Source organism: Rousettus aegyptiacus, unplaced genomic scaffold (genome assembly GCF_014176215.1).
Source record: "Rousettus aegyptiacus isolate mRouAeg1 unplaced genomic scaffold, mRouAeg1.p scaffold_m13_p_4, whole genome shotgun sequence".
Classification (NCBI taxonomy): Eukaryota; Metazoa; Chordata; class Mammalia; order Chiroptera; family Pteropodidae; genus Rousettus; species Rousettus aegyptiacus.
The window spans coordinates 96,077,064-96,091,025 of record NW_023416307.1 but is presented as its reverse complement, the minus strand read 5'-3'; the positions used below and the strand labels follow the sequence as shown (position 1 = coordinate 96,091,025).

Sequence of the window (13,962 nt, the reverse complement as noted above, 5' to 3'; positions counted from 1 at the left end):
GAGACCACCTTTGGGTTGGCTAATCTGTTTATTTCTGTACTGTGATATACCAAGGGCGATGGGAGGGTGTGCAGAACCTAAGGATTTAAGGACTTGAAAATAGCTGCTAGCTACAGTTGTTCTTCCAGTCTATGGTTCCAGGCCCTCCAGGATCATCTAGAATCCCATTTTGCAAGTTACTCTTCCTAGTCTCTGATCTAGGGGGGAGTAGTATCATAACTTAGTTAACGGTACCTCTGTAGTAAGAATATTTGATTATTAAATCTGACTTTGCCACATACTATGGATCCTTCATCATGTTACTTTTGAGCAGACACATAGAAAACAGGTACATGGACATATATACATTATAAAAACAAACAGTAATTCTCAGAAAGAAACTGCCGTTTAATCTATATTTTGGTAAGATTTTTTTTTTCTCCTATGGATCCTCAGAGAACTATCTCCAACCATGGTGAAAACAAGCTTCTATGTGGTTATTCATCACAGTTTTGTAACATTGTCATTTTTTCTGTTCCAGAAGAGAATCTTTCTTTTTTTTACATTGATTAAATAAAAAGAACTTTAAATCAGTGGCTTTCAAATGTTCTTGATGACAATCTACTGTGATCCACACTAAAGAATACGTATGTATGTATTTATAAATAACCAACACAGATTTGACCAAGTAATACATAATACAGTGAATATACAGTAAAAGGCTATACAGTTTGATATTTCCTATTTTATTCCAGTATAGTTGATTTCATTTTTTAAAAATGAATCGTTAAATTGATTTCAAAGCCCACAAATGTATCTCTTTGTAAAACACTGTATAAAAGTGTTTCTCAAACATAGTTGTTGATAAGCATTAATGAAATAGCTGTATTCATATCAGACAAAATACACTTTAAGGCAAAAATTATTACTAGAGATAAAGGACATTTTATAATAATGGAAGTGTCAATCCATCAAGAATGCATAACAATTTTATGTATCTAAAACAAAGCTTCAAAATTCATGAAGCAAAAACTGATAGAAGAAAAGGATGAAATAGACAGTTTAATAAATAATAGTTGAAGACTGCAATACCCCACTTACAATAATGGATAAAACAGCCTAGCAGAATATCAAAAAGGAAATAAAAACCCTAAGCAACTATAAGCCAAAATAGACAAAACAGACATGTATAGAACACTCTACCCAACAACAGAAGATATACGTTCTTCTCAAGTGTACATAGGATATCCTTCAGGGTAGACCTACTAGTTAAGCCATAAAACAAGTCTCAGTAAATTTAAAACAACTGAAATTATGCAGAATATATCCCACCACCATCAAATAAAATTAGAAATCAATAATAATAGAAGAAAATTTGGAAATCTCAAATATGAGGAAAATAAATGGCACATTCCTAAATAATCAGAGGGGCAAAAAAAAAAAAATCAAAAAAATCAGAAAATACTTTGAGATGAATAAAACAAAACAATGTACCAAAGCTTATGGGATGCAGCTAAAATAGTACCAAAAGGAAATTTCTAGGTGTAAACATATGCATCACAAAAGAAGTTGTCTCAAGTCAGTAACCTAACTTCAACCTTAGAAATAAACCACATGCAAAACAAGCAGGAGAAAATTAATATTAAAGGTTAAAGCAGAGGTAAATGAAATAGAGAAAATAAAAACAACAGACAAAACTCAATAAAAACCAAAAATTGGTTCTTTGAAGAGGCAACAATATTGAGAAAAGTCAGACTGACCAAGAAAAAAATAGACAAATTATTAAAATCAGAATTGAAAAGGGAAACATTACTAACAACTTTACAGAAATTAAAGAGTATTGTAAGGGAGTATGATGAACAATTGTATGTCAAAAATTAGAAATCCTAGGTAACTTGGACAGATTCCTAGAAAGATACAAACAAATGAAATTGACTCAAGAGGCAATGGAAAATCAGAGTGGATATATCTAGCAAAGAGACTGAATTAATAATTTAATATTTCCAACAAAAGGCCCAGATGGCTTCCTTAGTGAATTCTACAAAGTGCTCAATGAAGATTTTAATACCAGTTTTTTTACAAACTCTTCCAAAAAACAAAAAAAAAAAAAGGAAAAATAGTGAACATTTCCCCACTCACTCTATATGAAGGCAGTATTACCCTATTAGCAAAATCAGACAAAGACATCACAAGAAATGAAAACTACAGACCAATATCCCTTATAAATATAGATTTAAAATGCTCAACAAATACTAGTAAACCAAATGCTGCAACATATAATAAGGGCTATACACCATGACCAAGTAGGGTTTATCTCAAGAATGAGAAATTGGTACATCATACAAAAATTAGTTGATGCAAAGTGAAGTAAGTCAAGACAGAAAAGGACAAGAACCATATGATTTCAATCATATATGGGATATAAAAAAAGCAACAAATGAACAAACAAACTCAAAGACACAAACAACATTTTGGTGGGTACCAGAGGGGAAGGGGAAAGAAAGTGGAGGTAGGATGAAGAGGGTAAAGGGTGTCATATAGGGTGATGGAAGGAGACTAGACTTTGGGTTGTGAGCACATAATGGAATATATAGATGATGTATTATAAAGTTATATACCTGAAACATGTTATTAACCAATATTACCCCAATAGTTTTTTTAATTGATGTATATACCATATAATAGAATATAGGGCAGAAATCACATGATCATATCAATGGATACAGAAAAGTCATTTGATCAAAGAAACATTCTTTGTAATAAAAACACTCAATAGGCTAGGAATGAGAATTTCCTCAGCCTGATAAAAGGCTACAGCTAACATCATACTTAATAAAAACTGAAAGCAATCCCCCTAAAATCAAAAACAAGAGAGGATGTCCTCTCTGCCACTTTTATTCAACATTGTACTAGAGGTTCTAGTCAGGGTAATTAGGTAAGGAAAAACAAATAAAAGTTATTCAAATTGGAAAAACAAACAAAACTCTCTATCTGTAGATGAGATGATCTTATATAGAAAGCCCTAAGGAATACACACATAAACACACATAGCATTAATAAATGAGTTTAACAGTGTAGTAGGATACGATATTAATATACCGAAATCCAATGGTTATATATATATACACACGCACACACACATATATCAGCAATGAAGAATCCAAAAGAAAGTAATAGTACAGTTCTACATATAATAAAATCAAAAAGAATAAAATACTTAGCATAAATATAATAAAAGAAGTGTAAAAATTGTAAGCTGAAAACAAACTATTGTTGAAAGGAATTAAAGAAGACTTAATTAAATGGAAATATAGCCCATGTTCATAGATTTGAAAAGTAAATATTGTTAGATGGCAATACCCCCAAATTGGTCTGCAGTTGTGACACAATTATCAATTTCCCAGTAGGCTTTTTTTGAAAAAAAAATTGACAAGCTAATCTTTAAATATGTATGGGAATGCAAAGGGCTCAGAATAGCCCAAATAATCTTGGAGAGGGGGTGGAAATTTTGGAGGATTCATACTTCCCAATTTCCAAACTTACTACAAAGTTACAGTAGCCAAAACCATACAGTACTGTCTTCCTTGGTGCTGTCTATGGAGGTGGCAGCCATCTCCTATTCTGTATCATAGCCGCCCGAGATCATCAAAAAGAAGTTTATCTGGCACCAGTCAAGCCGATATGTCAAAATTAAGAGTAACTGGAGGAAACTCAGAAATATTGACAATAGAGTGTATAGAAGATTCCAGGGCCATGACTTAATGCCCAACATTGGTTACACGAGTGGAAAGAACACAAAGGACATGCTGCCCAGTGGATTTCGGATGTTCCTGGTCCACAATGTCAGGGAGCTCAAAGTGCTGCTGATGTGCAACAGATCTTTCTGTGCTGAGATTGCTCACATCTCCTCAAAGAACCATAAAGCCATTGTGGAACAAGCAGCCCAGCTGGCCATCAGAGTTAGCAATCTCAATGCCAGGCTGCGCAGCAAAGAAAACGAATAGTTGTGTGCACATTGTGTTTCTGTTAATAAAATCATAAAGTTCTGCCAAAAGAAAAAAAAAAGACCGTATAGTACTGGTATGAGGACTGACGTGTAGATCAATAGGATAGAATTCAGAGGCCAGAAATAAACCCAAATGTCTATTACCAAATGAGTTTTGACAAAGGTGCTAAAACAATTCATTAGGAAGAGAATAGTCTTTTTAAAAATAGTACTGAGATAACTGATTATATTCAAAAGAATGAGTTTCAACACATACTACACTGAATACAAAAATAAACTAAAAATGGGTCAAAACCTGCATGTAAGAGTAATAACTAAAATTTACAGAATAAAATACAGGTATAAGTATAATTTTGGATGAAGCAGTGATTTCTTAGATATGAGACCTAAAGCACAATCAACCAAAGAAAAATAGAATAATTGAACTTAATAAAAATTAAAAACTTTTGTGTCAAAGAAAGCTACAAGGAAAATAAAGAATCAACTGAATGAGAATATATTTGTAAATTATCTGGCAAGAAATTTTTATCCTAAGTATATAAACAGCACTTACAATGCAACAAGAAAAAGACAAATGATCCAGTTTCAAAGTGGACTAAGGATTCGAATAGACATTTCTTCAAAGAAGATAATCAAATGTCCAAAAGTACATGAAATGATGCTAACATCATTAGTCATCAGGAAATTCAAACCATAATAAAATACCATTTCGCACTTAGTAAAGTAACTAAAATAAAAGGTAATAACAAGTATTGGGGAGGTTGTGGAGAAATTAGAACCTTTATGCACTTCTGGTGAGAGTATAAAATGGTGAAGCTGCTTTGAAAAATAGTTTGGCAGATCTGCAGAAAGTTGAACATGAAGTTAACCATATTCCCCAGTCGATTCCACTCCGAGGTGTATACTTATGAAAATTGAAAATATATGTGCACACCAGTGTTCCCTGCAGTGTTATTTATAATAGCTAGAAACTAATAATCCAAATGTCCCCCATCAACTGATTAATGGACACATAAAATGTGATACATTCATACAATGGAATATTAGTTGGCCATAATAAGGAATGAAGGACTAATACATGCTACAACATGGATGAAACTTGAAAACATGCTAAGTGAAAGAAACCAGACACAAAGGCTTCATATTATATGATTTCGCTTATTTTAAATATCCAGATTAGGCAAATCTGTAGAGACATTTGTTTCCAGGGGCTGGAGAGGGGAGACAGGGAATGAGTGCTAATGGGTATGGGGGATGAAACTGTACTGAAATTGGATAGCAGTCATTAAAAGCACTCCTTTGAAGTTAAGTAGACCTTACTACCTTTGTGACCTTAAACGATAATAATAAACAACAAAAATTTACAGTGCTAATTACATGTTAACCTTGTGCTAATTCCACTACAACCTAATGAAGTGGGTATATTATATTTTCAGAGGAGGAACCTAATTCATAGAGAACATGTTACTTGATGTTCCAAACCTTATTTCTTCACCTCTGAAATAGGAATAAGTATCTCATAAAGTTTAAGAAGACTAAGTGAGTTGATATGTAATACCGTTAGTACATTGTTGATATATGTACACACTCAGAATTGGAACATCTTGTTATTCTTAAGTGGATGCCATGTGGTCTATATTATCTTTATGTGAAAAGTCAAACTAACTTCATGTAAAAAAAAATCTGATTTCTTTCACTTAACATATTGTAGTATTAATAATGTATAACACTTTGTTTTTTAACACAGGACCCCCTGGAGCAGCTGTCCTTCCACCTGCAGGATACCCAGGAGGCTTGCCTATGGGATACTATAGTCCACGGCAGCCCAGTACCTTCCCCTTGTGCCAGCCAATTGGTGGTACCCATCCTATCCAGTACCAGCCTGGCAAATACCCAGTGCCAAATCAGTCTGCTCCAATAACATGGATGCCAGGACCAACTTTTATGCCAAACTGCCCTCCTGGTCTGGAATACTTAACCCAGGTACTCCACACAAATCCAATTCATATTTTCTGGTGAAGTGTGACTGAGGATCCAACAAGAAACAAAAAGCTGGATTGAGTGGATAAAGTGATCGGTCAGTGATGACAGGTGTCTAGTTTATGAGACTGTAGGAGTGATAGTGCTAATTTCAGAAATGTGAAGGGAGGCCAAAGAGTATAGGCATGTTTTTGGTGAGATGAGTATGGTTTTCGTAAAGGACGTATGTTGAATTTTAAGACAATCATGATGTCCTGTTGAAGGCAGTTTAAAAATAGGAATATGAATGTAAGAAAAACTATGAAAGATGCTAAGTGGGGTGCCATTTGCTTAAAAGTAGAGTTAACATTAAGAAAAGTAACATAAAAAAGAACAGAACGATGGACGGTGAGCAAATGACTGAATGCCTTAGCCCATGGCCCTTTCTCACCACCTATAGCTTTTACTACCCATGCCTGTTACCGCCCCCCAAACACATAATGTAAATAAAAATAGGAGACGTACTAAGTATATTGCTCCAGACCAAGTTCCAGAGAACCCCTTGCCACAACACAGTGACTTCCTAATTTATATCAATATAGACATTCTGGAGCTCCCAGAATATCCAGATCAGAAACTGGGATATTATGCCAAGTTGATATATCAAATAGTATCGTTTAAAAACCAGTGTCAGAAACTCAGAAAGATTGCTTAATGAAAAGAAGATAAAGCTAGTATTGGAAATACTCTAAAAAGGGAGTATTAAAATACATTATAATAAGGACTTGCCAATCTATGTGTCTTCAGTATAGTCAACCAAGTATTCCTTGGAGTTGACATGTTTCTCTTTGCAATTTTATGTACTGATAGAGACCCTGTTAATCTGCATTGAAAACCATTGGTCCAATGTTATAGTGTTCATATTCGAAAGTCAATACAGTTGGATCAGGAAAATCTAGATTTTACATGAGCCCAAAATTTTGTTTTAGCAAAATATTAACAAATTGTAATTTATTCATGTAAAGTGCTCAAGTAAACTATATTATTTTAGAAGCTTATATAATCTTTATAAATTAATGAAGTGTAGAAAATTTTTTATACTCAAAGATAAATAACAAATTGTTTTGGGAAACCCAAGATCTTGAGTTATTTTTTTTTTTAATGAATAGCTTTAATATTATTCATTTAAATGTTAAAAATTTTTCTCAGTTTCTTCTACTACTCTGACAGAAGTCACTTTAACATATTTCATGAATTCTTTCCCTTTCAGGAATATTTTGAGTTTTAAAAAATGAAAAAAAATCAAAACAGGTTTGGAGCCCGACAAACCTGGTTTTTAATCATAAACTCTACTCCTTCCTCAGTCTACAACCTTAAATAAGGTTTGTAATGCGCCTAATATTTTTGGCACACAGGGCCCATCTAATGGATGATAACTATGTGGATGTTATCAGTTGGAACACCTTTTATGCGAGCAGAAGACACAGAGCCAGTCATGTCTTTTATCATCTTCTTTATTCTAGGTTTTTTGTAGTCTCATGTGCAGATTACATGAATCTTTGTCAGGACTGTCAAGATTCTGTAATATCCAAAATAGTAAGATTTTATTTTGTATAGAGTACTGGCTTGGCCAGTAACTCCACTAGTTAAAGAACTGCTCCTTAACAGCCATAATATTAGTGGGCAAACTTCTACATAAACAGGCATTATTTCTTTAGAATATTTTGCTCAGCAATGAATTCATTTACCAAACAGGGAATATTTTTACTTCTCAGTTCTAGATTTTAACATTCTCGATTGTTTTTTTTTTTTTTTTTAGTGGCCACTTTTGATATTTTTTAAGACTTGTTTAGACTCCCTCACTTCATGTGTTTTCATACAAGAAAAAGGTTTTAATGAAGGAGTGTGTACTCTTGGTATCCTACTGTAAACAATCAAATCACAAAACATTCATGTATAGTTATTTGAAATTTTATTATCATATTTGTGTGTTTTTCGTTAATTAATATATTCAACAAATATTTGGTAAAATGTAGCATTTCAGGCAGTGTTCTGGGCTCAGGAGTTTTTTTTTTCTCTTCTGTTTGAATGTTCTCAAGTTTAACAGGTAATGGGTCCATTAAACTGTCTCTCTTTAAAGTGATTCCTAAATAAAGTTAAGGTAGAAGTTTATTTAATGGTATTCTCAACCTCCCTTTTCAAGGTATCCCACCTAAGAAAGTTTTCTCTCCTTTGTCTTAATGCTATTTACATGCTTCCTGCCCTCTCAGATCCTGTCTTTATTGAAGGGTGCACCTAGGGAAGGCCTTGGCCTTTAGTAGCTCAAGTGAGTAGAAGTTAGTATGTTAATCTCTTAGAAGTACCTGGCAAATAATATAAAATTAGACACTCTGGCTGATTCACTTCCCCTAAGCCAATGAGAAAATTGCTTTATGACAGTGTTAATTTGTCCTGAACTTCCTGAGCAACTCCAGTCTGTGGGTGACATGTCAGAGACCAGCGAGTAGGGACTAAGTAGAAATAACCTATGTTAACCCAGCTTCTTCTAGGTGCTATTACTAGATGATTTTCTGATATTTTAGATAAATGTTTCAATCTTTTACAGTAGAACTATGGAAAAGTATTTTCCTATTCAGACAGCTCTACTAATAACCATCTAGTCAGGTACAGATAGGATAATTTCACTTGATTTCAAATTGGTATTTTTGGTAAAAAAAAAAAAATTATATTCCATTCCGTTTCAAAAGAATATTTTGGTTTCAGTTGATACATTTTAATACCTAGCTCATCAGTTTCTTTTCTAATGCCAATTTGATTTAATTCTGTCATTTCTATCTCTAATTGCTTTGTTCTCTCCCAATAGTTGGACAACATACACGTTCTTCAGCATTTTGAACCCCTGGAAAGTATGTATAATTCTCAGCAGTATTCAGCAGTATTTGAATCAGGTGGAAATTTGCATTATCCAATATCTAATTCCTTATTTATGTTGATCACTTTTTAATGATTTGGGAGAAAACAGGATATCCTCTTTTTAAGAAAGTAAGAAAGGGAATTATATTATATAATTTTACCTATTTATACATTATATATAAGTTCTTAGACTTGAAAAGGATTTGTATTTTATCTTGTCAGCTGTGCTACCTTTCACCCATCCCAACTGCTCCGTATTAACTTCTTGTGGATGAGAAAAAGGAGCGAAAGGTCAGAATTAGTTATCCAGGGGCACCAAAGTCGTCAAATCAGTGACACAGATGGCAACAGAATCTAAATCTGCTGAGCTCTAGTCCAGCTCCCTGTTTTGGAAGTAAGAAAAGAAATTACAGTTTTTAAAAAGCTGTTTTGCTTTAGGCCCTTAAAAGGACTTTAAAAATTTTTATTATAGTTGGCATACAATATTATATTAGCTGCTAGTATACAGCATAGTGATTTGACATTTATATTCCTTATAGTGTACTCACTCGAATGACTAGTAACCATCTGTCATCATACAAAGTTATTACAATAATATTGACTTTTTCCTATGTTGTACATTACATCCCCATGACTTTTTTTGTTTTTAACAACTGGAGGTTTGTACCTCTTATTCCCCTTCTCAAGGCCCATTTTAACTACTTCTAATTTAAGATGGCTTTCTCATTTTATTTTTTAGTGATGACACATTTTGAAACTAATAATAAGTATGATATTAAAAACAACCTGGACCAGATGATTTACATTGTAACTGAAGACACAGATGACTTTACCAGGAATGCTTATCGGACACTAAGGCCCTTCGTCCTCCGGGTCACTGACTATATGGGCCGAGAAATAATGACAATGCAGAGGCCTTTCAGATGCACCTGCTGTTGCTTCTGTTGTCCCTCCACCAGGCAAGAGGTCAGAGAATGGAAGTTTTCATTGTTTCTTCCTGATCCAACTCCAGGGCATGGTTGTGCTCTTTCCAAAATTATATAGGAGAGGATTTTCACTGGCTCTGCCAGTCAGAAAGAAAGAAGATAGTGAGGAGGAAGGAAGCCAAACTGTCTCACCTAAGGAAAATTGCAAAGGGCTCTTCTCGTGGGTTCATGCTCTCCAGGGCTAATTGATTGGTCAAGCACAAATCAGTTATTCACTGACCACAATTCTATCAGTTGTATACTAAATTAGAAATTTATCTATCACCTAGAATAGGAGTCACATTTATCTAAGCGTCCCCAGATAAAGTATGTTAAATTTAAAAATATACTGTTAGATTTGTAAGGGACTTTACTTTCACTCTACCCATTACAATCTACACCTTGCTATATAGATAAAGAAAAAAAATGCCTGATGATGGTGTTATGTGGTAGGTGATAGTGCTAGAACTGAAAGGCAGATGTTCTGAGTTACAATTTGGTTGCTCTCCTACAACCTGTGCAGCTCTAGGAAAGCAGCTTTAGAGAGAGGTCAAAGAGAATTTGAATTTTAGATATGCCACCTACTTACATTTGTATAATTTACTTAACCTCTTTGAGCCTCGGTGTTATACATAAACTGGGCAGAATAATACCCCTTTGGGTTACTAGGATATTTAAATGATAAGTACAAGCATTTACAATAGTAATTTCACAGCCCTCTATGTGCCTTAATATATTCTCTGTAAAATGGAGATATTAATAGTACCTGTTTCATGGGATGGTTGGTTTTAGGATTAAGTAGTAAGTAAATGTGAACTGCTATGCATGTCTGGCAAATGGTGTAGTGCTCAATAGATATTGCCTGGATGCGTGTCTGTGTGTGTGTGTGTGTGTGTCTGTGTGTGTGTGTGTGTGTGTGTGTGTGTGAGGTGAGTTTCCACCTCTTGTCCTTGATTGTTTTGTACAGTAAACTTTTTTTTTTCATATTTATGACTTTGGCTTTGCAAATCAAAGCCTCTAAGAGCAGCTTTCAAGGTTATGGGATGCCAGGATAGAGTAAAACAAATCAATATTATAGCTTTAGGCCATATGGAACTTTTGTCCCACAACATTATCTAGATATTTTTCTGATTTTCCAGTTTTGCTTATATTCATGTATGTATGTTCTAACACCATAAAAAAAAACCTTTATAACCACGTCTACCTCTCTTTCTTTTTTTTTTTAATCCCTAACCCCTTATAAACAATAATTTGTTCTCCATCCACATAATTTTGTCATTTCAAGAATTTTACATAAACAGAATCATATAGTATGGAACCTTTTAGGACTGGCTATTTTCAATCAGTGTAATTATCTAAGATTCATATAAATGGTGACATGAATTAATAATTCATTCTTTTTTATGGCTGAATGATATGAATTTTTTTAAAAATTTATTTGTATGCAGTTTTAATTTTTATCTCAGCCCTAAACTTATATGAGATCTCAGTCCTAGGAAAGTATCAAACTTATGTTTGTATATTTGTGATTGTATATATACGAACAGTAATATCTGTTTTTTGAATAATTCTTATTTTTCAATTACAATTGACATACAGTTTTATATTAGTTTCAGGTGTGCAATGTAGTGATTAGACATTCGTATAACTTATAAAGTAATAACACCAATAAATCTAGTATCCATCTGATACCATACATAGTTATTACAATATTATTGTCTATATTCCTTATGTGGTATTTAACATCCCCATGACCATTTTGTAACTACCAATTTGGACTTCTTAATCCCTTCCCTTTATTCACCCATCCATCCAACACCCTCCCATCTGGCAAACCTTAAAATGTTCTCTGTATCTGTGAGTTTGTTTCTGTTCTGCTTGTTTATTTTGTTCTTTAAATTCCACGTATAGTGAAATGATACGGTGTTTGTCTTCTTATAACTTACTCTAGTTAGCATAAACCCTCTAGGCCCATCCACGTTGTTGCAGATGGCAAGATTTTATTCTTTTTTTATGGCTGAGTAATATTCCATTGTATAGATGTACTAGCTCTTCTTTATCCATTCATCTATTGATGGACAGCCAGGTTGCTTCCATATCTTGGCTATTGTAAATAATGCTGCAATGAGCGTATGGATGCACATATCTCTTTGAAGTAGTGTTTCAGGTTTCTTAGGTTAAATAATCAGAAGTGGGATTAGAGGGTCTTGTTTTGTCTCTTGCTATAGGCTTTGTTTTAAAGTCTATTTTGTTTGATATAAATATTGCTACCCACAGCCTGTGCCCTGCCCAGGACTAGCTGGCTTGAGGCATAAAGCAATCCAGATGGTTGCCACCCTTGCTGGGCTTGAATGCCTTGAGAGGACAACTGCTAACTAAGGCTGGCTGCCTCTAGTGCCAGGCTTAGGCCTGCTTAGCAAGAGGTATGGGGTATACCAAGGCCAAATCTGCTTATTTGAGTTTTGTGAAAGTATGAGAAATTTTAGGAAAGTCCACAGCATAATCCAAGACTGGCCATCTGTATGGAGACGCTACTGGAAAGGGCTTGAGTAGGCCTGCATGTTGGGTGTATGGGGTCTCAGGGAATCACCAGAGCCAGGTGACCAGTTTTAGCCAGGTTGGTGGAAACTGAGATATGGAAGCAGGCCCGGAGAGAGGAGGGCTCAACAAAAGAACGGTGGTTTCTGGCAGCACTTTTGTCTGTGAGAACACTACTCCTCCAGCCCTTGCCTTGAAGCCAGACAGTTCATTTCCTCCCAGTATGTTCCTGGTGTCTTTTCAGCTGCTGTGCCAGCTCTGGAGCTCAGAGCAAGTGAGTCCGTTAGTGGGTATTTCTTGTGTGGACCCTGTAAGAGGAACTCCTGGGACTGCATCAACCTTCTGTCTCACTCAGCCACAAACGTCATTGGTTTTCACAGCAAGGAGTTGTGGGGACTTCCCAACACTGGAACCCTAGGCTTGGCAGCCTATTTGGGGGCTGGGATCCTTTGCCTTTTCAGGGGGATCTCTGCAGCTGAGATATCCCTCCTGATTTTTATCTACCATATGCCAGTGTGGGACCAGCCTATTATGTGTCTCTGCCTCTCCTACCAGTCCTAAAGTGACGATTTCTGTATGTCCTTAGCTGTAGGACTTTTACTGAGCTACACTTTAAGTGATTCTCGTGATGGTTGTTCTGTAGTTTAATTGTAATTTTTATGTGCTCGTGGGAGAATACAAGCGTAACATTTACCTACTTTTCCATCTTGACCAGAAATCTGAACAATAATATCTTGATTTAACAATTCATGAAGCTGTGTAGTCTTGCCCCTGAACAGACCTATGTATGGGACTCAAAATTTTTAGGAAAGTATGTATGACACAGAAAAATTGCCAGTAGAACTTTTCTTTCATCTTTTACCAAATAATTTAATTTTGTGACTTTTGTTATTATTAAATAAATATAAAGATCTTAGTTCTTCACAAAGGAATATTGTAAAGATAATTAGCTAAAAGAGAGTAGAGGACAGTATTTTAAAAGTCTTTTAAAATGCCTCTATATACCCATAGCATTCTGTTGTTTTCCCAATATACAGTTTTCACAATGCCTCTTTTTTTGTTTGTTTGTTTTCTATTATAATTTTCACGTCTGAGATTTAAATTTAAGAAGTTAGCTTGTTACCGTTTTATATACTGTGCCAGAAGACTTGGGACACCTATATCAGAAACAAAGATCTTCATTGCAACACAGAAAGCAGCAGGAGCATTAGCATATTTGTTTAGGTACTCTTGTTCCCCAGTTCTGTGTGGTTGATTCAAAGAATCCCAGGCAGATACTACATATATACACACACACACACACACATATATACATATATATGTGTGTGTGTTTATATATATTTATATATATATTCAAGCTGAGAAACACTGAGCTTGGAGAACTGGCCATTATATAATAAGTAGTAATTTTGTCCCTGAGAGAAGTATGACATTATCTATCAAGACTGTTCACTGAAATACAAGCCTAAGAAATAGCCCTAGTAAAGTGGAAGGCTTTCCCAGTAATAATTTCCCCAGTCCTTAAACAAATTAAGAACATATCTAAGTTGTGTGTATTTGTATATGTATGTATGCAGCATCCTCTTTTTGTCACTGCTTCAT

The 13,962-nt window shown here is 34.7% G+C and overlaps 2 protein-coding genes across 10 annotated transcripts in view; both read left to right on the top strand.

Annotated features, from left to right (window-relative positions):
• PLSCR4 (phospholipid scramblase 4) overlaps positions 1 to 13,962 on the top strand; it is a 54,490-nt gene that overhangs the window by 36,186 nt on the left and 4,342 nt on the right. For 8 of the 9 annotated variants that reach the window (XM_016166068.2, XM_016166085.2, XM_016166067.2 and 5 more), the window contains 3 exons: positions 5,733 to 5,968; positions 8,808 to 8,850; positions 9,597 to 9,823. In XM_016166068.2, coding sequence (XP_016021554.2) covers positions 5,733 to 5,968; positions 8,808 to 8,850; positions 9,597 to 9,823 — 506 coding nt within the window. The remainder of the gene's footprint in view (positions 1 to 5,732; positions 5,969 to 8,807; positions 8,851 to 9,596; positions 9,824 to 13,962) is intronic. The other variant, XM_016166117.2, reaches the window with a different exon arrangement.
• On the top strand, positions 2,494 to 4,035 carry LOC118601594 (60S ribosomal protein L32-like). Its single transcript, XM_036218840.1, has 2 exons — positions 2,494 to 2,502; positions 3,612 to 4,035. Exons 1-2 carry the CDS (start codon positions 2,494 to 2,496, stop codon positions 3,981 to 3,983), a joined length of 381 nt encoding a protein of 126 aa, XP_036074733.1. The 3' UTR covers positions 3,984 to 4,035.